Here is a 14,154-nt window from a genome sequence, read left to right as displayed (position 1 = left end):
TGCAATGGAAAGATGGGTATCATACCCCTTCTATTACCGAAAATAAGAAATAAAATTCTATATAATTGCAAAGATGGATTAGATAACCAAAACCATAATAGCCCAAACACCAAAGAAAACACATAATAATTATGAAGATATTATGTACACAATTAAAATCTTCAAGAAAAAATTTGAACATGTGCAAAATAATTCATGAAATCAATTTCACATTAACACCAACCATTGTTCACAATATATAGTAAAATTAAACCAAACTAATTAAAAATGCCCTTAATGATCCAAACATTTTTTAAGAGGAAAATCCACCTTTAACTTAAAAAAACAACATCATACCATCCCAAAAAAAAGCTAAATAAACCAAAACAACTAAATAAATCCACCTAGAAATGATAAATAACTGAATTTAAATGTATTTTTATCATATAAAAAGTAATAATTATGAATTTATAATTAAATATCAAAAAATATTTATAATTAATATCGAAAAATATTTATTATAACTCACTGATCTTTGTTTATTTTTAATATCAAACCAACACTCCCATCAACTAAAGCTAAAGGGGCTTGATTTCCCATGCCTATCACCCCATAACGATACTTGCCTTTTATATCCATGTCTAATATATAAATATTTATTGGATTAAAAAAAATACTATTACTATTTCTTTGGTAACATACCCGTATTGTGACCGATTAAAATTGTCACTAAAACTTCCAATTTTATCTGGCGGTTTGCAATTATTATCTCTCCCATTCCAATATTTTCTCGGAGAGTATTGTGGCGGAGTCGGCAGCCTTTTAAAACCTAAACCCTAAATCCTGCACTGTCACCCGCACACAGGTTATACGCTCGACGGCTCCGGAGGATATCAAGGTTTTCTGCTTTCGCCAAGTAAGAGCATTCCTTCAATTAAAGTAGGCCATTTTTTGTTTGTTTGTTTCAGGCTTAAGAGAAACCATTGCTTTAAATTTTTAGTTGTCTGCGTTTTGAAGCCTGAGTTGATCTTATTACTTCATCAAGTGAATGGATGGATTGGTACAACTTGATTAAACGTCTGCAAGGCCTAATGCTCGATCCTCTTTTTTGAACGCCTGTATTTTTTACTTATTTTCTTATCTTTCTTGATATTATTCGCGGGCGGGCCGTGTCGAACTAGGTTTTAAACAAATAGTTTTCATATCATGATGGTATAAATATGATTCATCATCTGCATGTAGGTATAGGAAGGTAGAAGGCCGAACTTTTCTGGTTATCAGTTCAATGATTAGATGTTCATAGGGGCATTTGGTTTTATTTATTTATGCATATATTTATCTTTAGTTTTGTACAGAACAGTGCCGTGTTGTCTCTAATCCTATAAATTTACGTTTGCAGAATATAGTATCCTTGAATCAATCGATAGACAAAGCCTGAGTTCTTAGTTTGTGAGACGCCTTACACCGTCAAATTTTTAGAAGAGTTTAGGATAGGGTGTTTTAGCGGGGTAAGGTCGAAGGGTTCAATACCCGATATTGCGTACGCTTATTCTACACTCAGTGTCTAAGATTGCTATTGAAATTGCATATTCATGATTGGATCACTAGTAGCGGTGGAATCCTCGTCTTTACTACAAATATTTTTGATTTTGTCAAAGTAGCTTCGCTTGTGTAGCATGGCATGGACGGTAGTATCTTACATTTTTTCTTATGTGTAACGATAACTAGTTGGAATTTGTTCAGGGTGACTTGCTTCTTCTGTCTATTCTCTGATAACGATGGGAAAGCTCAACGGGAAAATTAATGCCGAGGTAATTTCATTGGCAATGAGTTTATGCATCTATCAGCATGTATGTCACCCCCCTTTCTATACTGTAGCTTTGACGTTTTTTTGTTTTTGTTTTTGACTTGGAACTCAGGTCGCTGCCCTTGCTTCAAAAGAAGGAAGAAAAGGTGTGTGTACTTTTTATATTCCGAAATGGATTTCTTGTTTTTGTCCATATATGTGTCAGCACTATGTTTGCACCAGCACTGGTTTGATACTTTTTGGTGCATTATATTTATATACAGGCAAGAGGCAGCAGCTAGAAGCTGAAACTGAGACTCAACCTTTATCAAAGAAATTGAAGTCAGCTACTAAAGTACCTCAGAAAAAGAAACACGAGACATCCTCATCATCCGAGGAAGATTCTGATTCAGAGGAAGAGGTTAATTATGTTGCATTTTTTTGGGGTTAATATTGATGTTTAAGAGAATTTACGTGGTTTATCTGTTTGGGTTTAGGTTAAAGTGATGCCTTAAGCAATAATTGTGTTATTCTTCTGTTTTCATTTTATTTTCTGTATTTGTGTGTATTTCCTGTTGGCTTTTGTCATGTGCTTGAAGGGTTGTTTGTTTCGTGTTCTTATAGAGGCCTGTTAGTTAGATTAGTTCTGCAGGTGTTTTTAAGCAAGTTTAGAGAAGTGATATCGACAAATGCACATTTGGTTGTTGGTTTTTGTAAGCTGTCAGGGATGGCATTTCCTGAGATGAGTTTGAAATCCATCTTTGAATGCTTTTTGGGAAATAAATATATGCGAAGTTGGGGTCTAAATATATGTAAATGGTAATGCGTTGCAGGGATTACAGTGACAAGAAAATATGGTAATGCAACAAGAATATTTTGGTAATACTAGCCAGATTCTTCTTAACACTATTTTCCCAGAAATGGAGGTGAGATAGAAATTATTCCATGAGTCAAAAAATTGAGGGAGATGTCTTGGCTAGAGAAGCTTGGTAGCTATCTCATGAAGAGAAATTTATAATCCACAAGTAGATATGTAATTGAATCACAACTTTCCAGACATCTTGAGGGGCCTTGAATTCCTCTCTTGCATAGATTCTCTTCAGTGAGGATTTTGTTATGAATTAATATCCAACATAAAATATTGACTTTCTGAAGACCATCATAATGCCATATTCTTGCCCATATTCTCGACTTAGGAGGGAGACCTTAAGGAAAGGGGAGGGAACAATTATAGCCTTTTTCAACATGTAATTCTAAAACCCTCATTTATGAGAGTCTTCTTCAGAATAATGACTTTGTGCAGATTTTGAGAGAAGAACCTCCAGATCCTTGACCAATGATCACAAATGAGGGGGTACCAATCCCAAATTGCACCTTTATCAAGACCCATCTGTTGTCCATTGAGAAATATCAAAGAGAGAATTTCAATTTCCCTATTCTGTCCAACCATTCCCAGAGAGGAAGAAGGGAAGGGAAACTACCTATTGGAGCATGATCCAAGATGTGATTTGTCAATATATTGATATATTGCTCATTACCTAGAATCTAATTCGATTGAGCTTTCATTGGAGGGAATCCAGAAGTGAAAGGGGTCTCCAAATCTGAGAGCCCCCCTGGAGAGGGTGGTGTTCCAAACAAGTTTTCAATCCACCTTCAAGAAATTTCTCGTGGATTACTTGCTTCCGCCAATCCATTTTGTTTAGTAATTAGTCACCACAAAATATTTGCCCCAAGATCTAGTTTGGTTAGGGAAGGATATTTGATTCCTAGCCCTCCATGACTATTTGGGTTTTGATCACCCCCAAATTCACTAAATGAAATCTTTTGGTATTAGATTTACCACATTGTCATAAGAATTTTGGTATTGTTTTCTTGATTTGTCAATATATTGATATATTGCTCATTACCTAGAATCTAATTCGATTGAGCTTTCATTGGAGGGAATCCAGAAGTGAAAGGGGTCTCCAAATCTGAGAGCCCCCCTGGAGAGGGTGGTGTTCCAAACAAGTTTTCAATCCACCTTCAAGAAATTTCTCGTGGATTACTTGCTTCCGCCAATCCATTTTGTTTAGTAATTAGTCACCACAAAATATTTGCCCCAAGATCTAGTTTGGTTAGGGAAGGATATTTGATTCCTAGCCCTCCATGACTATTTGGGTTTTGATCACCCCCAAATTCACTAAATGAAATCTTTTGGTATTAGATTTACCACATTGTCATAAGAATTTTGGTATTGTTTTCTATAATTTAGCAAAATTTTTATGCTAAGTTAATATCTAATTTTTGTCTGAAGGACAAAATTTGGAACCAATGATACCATTGAGTACAAAGGTACTGTTAATTTTAGGTATATTCTATGCTAGAGCAATTATTTCAATTTTCACAGTTAGCTCAATATCTTTTCCGGATTAACAATCACAATAGCGTTAAAGTAAATTGCAGATAGAACATAAATATAAATCGTAGAAGACAAGCCAAGACAAGAGGACACAAGATGTGGCGCTAGCGAGCGACAAACCCCAATGTGGGGAACCCTTGATCAATTCTTCTTAATAGTTCAACAGAGAGAGAGAGAGAGAGATAGTCCATTTACAACTGAAGTCAACACTTTAACTTATCTAGATGAGAGCATAGATCATCTCTAAGAAGATGATACATGAGATCAGTTGAAGACATGTTGCTTCAACTGATTCTCCAAGGTGACTCCTTCACTTATCATCGTGCTGCATCTCGTCATCATGCTGCACCTCGCTATGCTACACCTGTCACCATGTTGCACCTCACTGTGCTGCACCATGCTGCACCCATCATCACAATGCTGGACCTCATGACTGTTGCACCTAACGCTGTACTGTGGTCCCATGTGTCATGGTTGAACCATGCTGTCCATGTTTACTGTCCCATTGCTTGCTGTACCATTGCATGCTTGGTATACTTGTTGCTAAGTACCATACAACTCTCCCAATGTTAGTTTGCTATTCCTTGCATGATGTTGTACCATACAATTGTCCCAATGTTAGTTTGTTGTCCCTTGTATGTTGCTGTACCATATAGCTGCCCCAATGTAAGTTTGTTGTCCCTTCTATTGATGACAAAGTTCCACCAATGTCACTGAACATAGGCCTATATTAATCTGCCCTCTAACAGACCTCTTTGCTCCTCCAAAGGTTTCCAACCAAGGTCTTAAACATAGTGATTTCTCTCATAGAATTTATTGTTCATAACCTTCATTAAGTTCACACCCTTTTCTCCATCCAAGTGACTGTACTATTATCAACACAGTCTTAACATACGCTGCCTTGCTGGACAAACTTCAATGTATACCCTTCAACACTCTTCTCCATGTCATACAAGCCGCTTTCAGACCTTCCTCATCTGCCTAAAGCTTGACGCTATCGCTGTCCAAATCTGAGATCAGATTAGGCATCTTTTAGCTGTGGTAAGATTCCTCCATGGCTGCAACTGAGGCATGCTTGAATAGTCTTCCTTTTGACTGCGTTAAGGGCTCCTCTTTCCAGTGAATAGGAATCCTCCTCTTGCTGCATAGAACCCTCATTGACTGCGGATTATATCACCTTGAGGACTGCGGTTAGGGCATCATAGAGGCCTCTTGAGATTGCGTATTAGAGGACCACGTCTAGGGAGATAAGGCCTCATATTTCCAGCCTATAAAAGTCTTCTTAAATTGCGGATGAAGGGCAACATCTAGTGCGGAATAAGGCCAACAGTTAGAGCGTATATCGACTGTGACTAGGGCACGAACAGAACTGCGGCTAGGGCGAACAACGTATAGGTCTCTCTCCTTAGGTCTGCGTATAAGTGCCTTTTAGGACAACGGATATGGTCTCTTCTTAGACCCTACATGGTTGCGTATTACTGCTTCTTCATAGGGCAACGTTAGGACTTTCTTCACCGTGCTAGATCTCCCTTTTGTCTATGGCTTCTTCATTAGGGCAGCGTAGAGCCTAGGGCCCTCCCTTTAGATTAGGGCAACATTATCCCATAGGATCTCTCCTAAAACCTAAAGACAAGTAGAGAGGAAGAGATCCCAAGTGTGTTGAAATGACTTGAAGGCCGCCTCTATTTATACTAAAATGTTGAGCACAAGTGGGGTTTATTTGGTTGCTGGTTGACCTTGACGAATTGTCCCATAACACTAATAAATTCATATCTTCATGAATACTTATCGGAATCACATGTTCTTTAGATCAATCCTACACTTCTTAATGAGAGGGATCCAAGAAAAATATCAATTGCCATTAATATGACGACCCACATGGAGTTTGGCCCTAGTTGCCAATTTTAACATAAAGTCATCATCTAGTATGAGGTAGGTATTCATCTTCAATATTATCATAAAGGCATTATCAAGTATGAGGTAGACATACAACTTGAAAACTGGGTATTTTCTAATCTCATCAGCGAGTACAACCAAGCACAAATATATATGTACAAGAGCATGAAATTAACTTCATCAAACTAGGGTTATCATGTTATCATGTTAGAATTAAATAAACCTTAGATATCCAACAACTAAACCATGTTAGGGTTTCAACCATAGTGGAAGCGTTTACACCTAGGGTTACACTTTCATGCCCTAGACTTTTACATCAACCTTTGCTAGGGTTTTGTCATAAACCATAGATACAATTTTCAAACTCTAAAAGGCTAGGGTTTTATTATATGCCCTAGATACTATCAACAAACCCTAAAAATCATAAGGCTAGGGTTTTATCAATGTGAACAAATAACAAGAGAGTTTATTACAATGGTTGATTTAATCTAGAGATCAAATATCCTAACAATATAAGAATCTTTATGATTTTATAGGAAAACCTTAGACACGAGAGAGACAGTAATATAGATAGAAATGATTGTAGCTTCTTTCAAGATGAAGACTTGCTACAAATCTTATAATCTTAAACATACATCGAGTTTCTCTCTTTACGAAACTTGAAGGGCTTTCTTTCCAACAAAGCTTCTTACATAACTCAAGTCTTCCTTTTGGAGCCCTCATATATATATATATATATTGAATAAACAAGGCAATAAAATAAATAAAGAATACATATCTTTTGAGAAAAGTAGAAAGTCCCTCTTGATTTTGCATCAAACCAGACATTGTGAGGGATTTCTTCAACTTATCAAAACAATCCAAGAATTTTATATCAAAGCATATTAGGTTTACAAACCCTAGGAATCACAAGATTAATCCTAGAATCAATTATAAGAGAAAATTCTACAAAAACTAAAACAATGACTTATACTATAAATAAAGGATATACAAGGGATAACATCCCTAAAGACTTAAATAAGTCTTTGACTTTAGAATCCTCAGTTTTGGTCTTCTTTGGAGGATTATCATCCGTGACAAATTGTAGCTTGGTCTCTTTCTCTCTTCTTGTTCTTAGGATTACAAGGCCATCGATTCTTATAATGTCCCATTTTGTGAAAATGATAGCATACTATTTTAGAAAGATCAATCTTTCGATGAATTTTCTTTGACCCTTTAAACTTGTTATTTCCTCCTTTCTTCTTGAAATGACTAGAGTAGGCATTTGAGCTTGTATTTTCTTCTCATCTTGCTTTCCTCCTATCAAGGTAAGACAAGCTTCTTCTTGAGTACATGCAGGTCACATTTCTTCTAAGTGTTGAAGAAAAGAGTAACTAGGTCCAGTCTTTGTCAATGTAATTTTCATCTTTGTACTTGTCAAGAAAAAGAAATATTATTTTTATAAATTATATGAATGTGTTTTTGCTCATTCCATAGGTTTAGGAAAGTTAAAGAGTCAAAATCATGTGTAAAGAGCTCTTCTTGAGCATATATGCAATGTATATGAGTCAACCTAGTGTCTAGAACACCCCTCCAAGACAAGCACAATCTTCTTGAAGAAGTCTGCCTGCTAAATGATGAAGAAGGCAACAATGTTGACCTCAAAATATATTTAAATGACAAGTTGGCTCATTTGTGGAGACACAACAATTCATGGTGACAGGTCGACTTATTTATGGAGGCAGAACTACTATATATATGCAGTTGAAGTCACCACAAAAGAATAGAATTTTCGGATATCTCTGAAACTTCAGACAAGTCTTTGAAATCTTGAATGCAGGAAGAACATAATTTCGAACAAGGTACAGTGGTGCATGACAAACAAAATTTCGGACAAGGTACAGTGGTGTAGGAAGAACAGAATTTCGGACAAGGTACAATGGTGCAGCAAACTCAGATCACTGTGATTTTCGGATAGGCATTACAGTGTTACACTTTCTCGGCATAACTGTGATCTCGGTGCAAGGAGAATACAATTACAGTCTCGGTGGAGTATGCTACTAAATGTTGTCACAAGTCTCGGTGGAGTGCAACAGTAGAAAGAACTCGTTGACATGGTGAAGCAAGCAATGGTGCAACAAGTAAGGACCTCTGTGGTACTACGATAATGATCTCAATGAAGGTGCAAAGATGATCTCAGTAAAGGCACAATGGTGATCTCAAGTAGTAGTCATGGTGCAGCAATGATGATCTCGGTGAAGCAGTAATGATGATCTCGGTGAAGCAGTAATGATGATCTCAGTAGTTAGAAGAGGATTGGTGTCTTGGTCTTGGAGTGGCTTGATAGGTCAAGGGTCATGGTCTTGGTGTTCGTCAATTGGAATCTCTATAAGAAGAATTATGTGTGGGTTTTCCTCTCCAAGAAGGAGAGTTTTTGGCCCTGGCAGAATGCCAACATCTTGTGTTCTTGTCTCTTTGTTTTTGGTAGCAGTTTGATGAAGTAAACACACACACTAATAATAAGAAGATCAAGCTAAGATAAATTGTAAAAGCACTTCACAAATTGTTATCAAGTCTAAAAGAATCTTACTAATGTTAATTGCCCAAGATTCTTCAACATGGTATCAAAGCTAAGGTGCTAAAATCAAAGGAAAGGCAACTAAAAGAGACATTCAAGGATCAGTCTACAACAACAATATACAATGTCACCGTTTTGAATTCCAGTCTCTCTCAACTTGGCCTATACTCAGATTCCTCCCACATTCTCACCCTCAGAAAACTCAGACAAAAGATGCAAATGATCACATGCAGAAAGCTTGATTAGGAGAGCTCATACAACAATTCAGTTTGGATATACACAACCAAATGACATTTATTTTACAAGTCCCATTCTACCCACAGTGTCAGTGCCACTATATAAAGATGTCAACCTCGGATTGAATCCTTTCTATAAAAGGAACAATCTTGACATCTCGAATTCTCAGAACTTGATGATATATATTCAAGGGCATATATATAAAAGTTTGTATAAACAATAGTCAATATAAAATGAAGAAGTCGTATGATACAACAATTCTAACTAATGGGTCTCTATACATCATGACAAGCGACCTCAATACTCTATGATTCTAACCAATGATGCGTACTACAAGGTTCCATGGTCTACTTATGTGATAACAATGTAGTGCCATCCCAAGTACATCAACAATTTTTCAGATGTATAAGTCGAAGTGACTCGAAGGCAAAGAAGGCAGTCTTCCTATCAGTATAACAAGGATCTCATTCAGAGGAAGCATCAATGCATCTGCTTCAACCACTTCCAACAAGTATCTTTTCATTCTATAATTAAGTTTGGTTAAATTATTTCATGATTGCAAGGACATCTATAGGTTTGATGGGTCATTAAGATTCCTTGCATGAAGGAGGAGGATAGTCATAGTCCTCTAAGAAGCTGGAATCATTAAACATATCAATAGGTCTCCTTTGAATTTATGGAAAGTGATGCTTATGAAAGATCCCTTCACATAGCAATATTGGAGACATCAAAGTGATGTAGATGATAAACTCATTTTCTAAAGATGCAATGAAGGTCACATGAATTCTGATCTACATGAAAGTAAAGGGTATCAAGGGATGTAGGATATCTTCATAAGATCTCATCTACAAGATCTAGGAAGGAAGATAATCATCATTGTTCTAACTGATAGGCAAGGTAACAAATGTCCATGAACAAGAAGGTTACCTCATTCAACAACTTGTGGTCTCTATGCTAGATAGAAAAAGACAAGTTGATGACAAAAATATTGAAGGTTAAAAGAAAGGAAAGGCAAGGTTGGTCCTCAAACAAGATAGAACAAGTATAACTAAAGATTTTGGAAGCTCATATCACTGAAAGATGGAGGAATTTGAAGGAAAGGGCCAAGGAAAGAGGGAATAACAAATCTCTCCTATGAGTAAGATAGTATCCCTCACAAAAGGGTCCTATCATAAGCTCCTAAATCTTGTGTTATAAGATATGACAATGATAATAAGATGCATCATGGCATCATGGAAGCATTAGAAATAAGAGCTCGTGACATCACCATGGGAATCATAAAGGACAAAATCCATGGCAGATAAACATGTAGGGTATATAGCTCTTGGGAACCTCAATGGACATTGAAGAAAAGAAAGGAGTCATCTAAAGCTCATCATACATCGAGTCAAAAAAGAAACATACGCTAGTTGGGGATATACAAGATCCTCAAAATTCTTTGATAGGATCCTCATCGAAAGGTTCTCTAATCTAAAGAGGAAGTAAGTGTTTCAACTAGAATTCCAACCTATGGAATCCATGAGATAATGATGTGATGACATGAAGCAGATCAAGGGATTAAAGATCTCTTCAATCAAGGAAGCTGCTGGAAGAAGCCTCGATGACCTGAAGGTAAAATAAGGTATGTATGCTTGTGTTTAATATTATAATGACATGTCATGTGGTTGCAGGTAACATGGATCATTACTTCTATCTTGAGAAGCATGATCAAGAGAAAAATAATCTCCTCCTGAAAGGATGCAAGAAGGCATAAGTCACACTAGATGAAATCAACATAATATGTCCTCATATGAAGTATGAGGTGGTTGACTACAATTAAAAAACTCTGATTGAAAGCACCTGGGAAGGAAATGTGTGAGGAAGGAAGAGATCGTGAGATATGCAACCCTAATAAAGGCAATCAACATCAAAAAACCAAGAAGTGACTAGGAAATCTCTCGGAAAGATATGAAGACTTTATGGACATCTTTGGGAGATGTGTCAACATGAATGCAGGATGCTGATACCTACAAGAAGATGTCATGATGAAGATCCATCTAGTAAGGTATGATTTAGTTTAATGTTATGTTTTGATTTCTTGAATAATATCTAGATGAGTGTATGTAGGGCTACTCGAACAAGAAGTGTAAGTACAAGTACAACTGGCATTCATGTGGTGGATGAATATTCTTGAAAGAAGCATGATGGGAAAGAAGTAGCTACATGATGAAGGTTCTAGATATGTATCAAGAAGGCCATTTTCCATGAAGAAAGGAATGATATGATGAACTGAGAAGGAAAGTGATTGATGGCTGATGCCCTACAAGGAAGAAGCTCAAATTAACTCTATGACATCAAGGAAAGAAGCTGATCAAGTAGTTGAAGGACCCACGAAGAAGAAGCTCTTGATGAAAAGAAGAGTCCCTTGCTAAGAAGGAGCCTTGACAGGTCCTTGATCAAGCGAGATCTTGAACTAGATCAACCCTGATTACAAAGTAGTAGTGGCAATTGTGTTTTTCTATTTCATGTGTCATGCACTAGACCAGGACTAATAGCTGTAAGTCTAGGTGAAGGTCATGAATGGAAATGTAGACACATGATAGACACAACATTCTTGTCTTCACTTAGGAATAAAGAATGGAGGGTTGGGTAATCATCTGACATCCGATACTCTTTGAGGATGTGTAGGGCATCCAAGATAAGAATATGCAAGAGGACCGATATTCTTTGAGGGCCAGTAACCCAAGATAAGAATAGTCCTAGAAGGTCATACTTAGTGAACACCTGGGTGTGTATGTACCTTGAGAGACAATGATGAAGGTGTCTATAAATTATTGGTCTCGCTAGTATTGTAGCTCATGGTCTCATAGAGAGATGGAGTTGTTAGTTAAGGTCTTGCACTGTGACAATGTTGATTGATATGATGCTATACAGATGGGATTACCAATTTGATTCTTCTTATGAGGAATTTTTCAGATTGAGAATAACCAAGTACCATTGTAAATACCTCCCTACTTAAGGGAGTGTTGAAGAAAAGAGTAACTAGGTTCGGTATTTGTTAATGTAATTTTGATCTTTGTACTTGTCAAGAAAAATAAATATTATTTATATAAATTATATGAGTGAGTTTCTTGCACATTCCATAGGTCTAGGAAAGTCAAAGAGTCAAATTCATGTGTAAAGAGCCCTTCTTGAGCATATATGTAATGTATATGAGTCAATACAAGCACAATCCTCTTGAAGATGTTTGCCTGTTAAATGATGAAGAAGGCAACAATGTTGGCCTCAAAATATATTTAAATGACAAGTTGGCTCATATGTGGAGACACAACAGTTCATGGTGACGGGTTGACTTATTTATGGAGTTAAAACTACTATATGTATGTCGTTGAAGTCACCACAGAAGAACATAATTTTCAGACATCACAACTGAAGTCACCACAGAAGAACAGAATTTCTGGACATCTTTGGAACTTTGGATAAGTCTCTAAAATCTTGGATGGGTGCAGGAAGAACAGAAATATGGATAAGTTACAGTGATGCAGGAAGAACAAAATTTCGGACAAGGTCCAGTGGTGTAGCAAACTTGGATCACTGTTATTTTTGGATAAACATACAGTGTTACACTTTATCGGCATAACTGTGATCTCAATGCAAGGAGAATACAATTACAGTCTCGATGGAGTATGCTACTAAATGTTTCCAAGTCTCGGTAGAGTGCAACAATAGAAAGAACTCGTTTACATGGTGAAGCAAGCAATGGTGCAACATTTAAGCACTTATGTGGTAATACGATAATGATCTCAATGAAGGTGCATAGATGATCTCAGTAAAGGCACAATGGTGATCTTAAGTAGTAGTCATGGTGCAGTAATGATGATCTCGGTGAAGTAGTAATGATGATCTCAGTAGTTAGAAGAGGATTGGTGTCTTGGTCTTGGTGTGGCTTGATAGGTCAAGGGTCATGGTCTTGGTGTTTGTCAATTGGAATATCTATAAGAAGAATTATGTGCGGGTTTTCCCCTTTAAGAAGGAGAAGGTTTTGGCCCTGGCAGAATGCCAACATCTTGTGATCTTGTCACATTGTTTTTGGTAGCAGTTTGATGAAGTAAACACACACACTAATAATAATAAGAAGATCAAGCTAAGATAAATTGTAAAAGCACTTCACAAATTGTTATCAAGTCTAGAAGAATCTTACTAATGCTAATTGCGCTAGATTCTTCAACACAAAGGAGCGAGAATTTTTCCAACTACTAATTCCAACTACAAAGGCATTCCAAGACTTTGGTAGTCCTAGAAGGGCAATAATCACAAGTTCCCTATGTGGGATTATTTCGTCGACTGGGCAACCCTTACAAAAGAGGAAGACACTGTATCATCTTTCGTTATTTTGACAGTTCAAATTCCATTCTTTAGACTTACCACTTGTCCAATATTCTTGATTGTAAATTACTTGGAGAGGGCATCATACATTTTCTTTGAAGTATCTAGCGTGGTTATGTAGGGAATCAAGTTTTCTTTAAATCCATCCACAATTAGGCTCATAACTATAATGTTATTTTCCTTGTACTTATCCTTTCCAACATTATTGGTTGGTCCTTGTACTAAGTCCAATACTTTATTTCTTGCAAGGATGAGGCCCATCCTTGTTTTCCAGGCTCTAAAGTTCGAAGCTCCTTGAAGTTTATTTTTGGATTTCTTTGATGATGCCATAGATATATTTAATAATGTCACTTTTGATGAAGTCTTCTGAAAGATTGTTTACTATACCAATACCTTTTTCAAGGGAGGTCGCAAGACTTCTTTTAAAACTTCTAAGACTTCCTTCCTTTCTTCAACACTTCAAGAGTCCAAAAATCCTGCTTTCTCCTTAAAGCCTTTCTTGAACCCTTACTAAGTGATCTTCAAGTTGCCTTTTTCCCTTTCTTCACCTTAGCTCAGATACCATGTTGGAAAATCAAAAAGGTCAAAAGATTTTCTTATCTTGATAATTACTTGTGATTTCTTTGTATTATTATCTTCTTTTATCTTCTTATCATCAAGCAACTACCAAAACATAAATGCATGAAGATCAAAACAACAAGGACACAGAATGTAGGCTCTGCCAGGGCAAAACCCCTCTCCTAGGGGAAAACCCAAGAAATCTCTTCTCTTCAAGAACCAAATCAAAAGAGACAACCAAGATCCTTTGACCAAGACAAAGACCTCCTCCAATCCATCAAGTTAGCCTCCCAAGAAAGTTCTTCCAAGATGAGAAAAGTCTGCTTCTATTCAACAAAAGTCAACCCTCTTCAATCTTGCATCAATCACATATTTTGG

The 14,154-nt window shown here is 36.7% G+C and overlaps 1 protein-coding gene across 6 annotated transcripts in view; it reads left to right on the top strand.

The window, feature by feature from the left end:
- The first annotated feature begins 715 nt into the window (after positions 1 to 715).
- The window catches only part of LOC149222634 (uncharacterized), a 58,453-nt gene continuing 45,014 nt past the window's right edge, over positions 716 to 14,154 (top strand). For 2 of the 6 annotated variants that reach the window (XM_089385532.1, XM_089385534.1), the window contains exons 1-4: positions 716 to 895; positions 1,723 to 1,790; positions 1,899 to 1,932; positions 2,050 to 2,186. In XM_089385532.1, coding sequence (XP_089241658.1) covers positions 1,758 to 1,790; positions 1,899 to 1,932; positions 2,050 to 2,186 — 204 coding nt within the window. In that variant the 5' untranslated portion in view covers positions 716 to 895; positions 1,723 to 1,757. Of the gene's footprint in view, positions 896 to 1,378; positions 1,488 to 1,707; positions 1,791 to 1,898; positions 1,933 to 2,049; positions 2,187 to 14,154 lie in introns of all 6 variants that reach the window. The other 4 variants (XM_089385533.1, XM_089385529.1, XM_089385530.1 and 1 more) reach the window with 3 other exon arrangements.

Source organism: Pinus tabuliformis, chromosome Q (genome assembly GCF_031772625.1).
Source record: "Pinus tabuliformis cultivar Carrire ecotype Pingquan chromosome Q, CPIR1, whole genome shotgun sequence".
Classification (NCBI taxonomy): domain Eukaryota; kingdom Viridiplantae; phylum Streptophyta; class Pinopsida; order Pinales; family Pinaceae; genus Pinus; species Pinus tabuliformis.
This window is presented reverse-complemented; position numbering and strand designations above follow the sequence as displayed.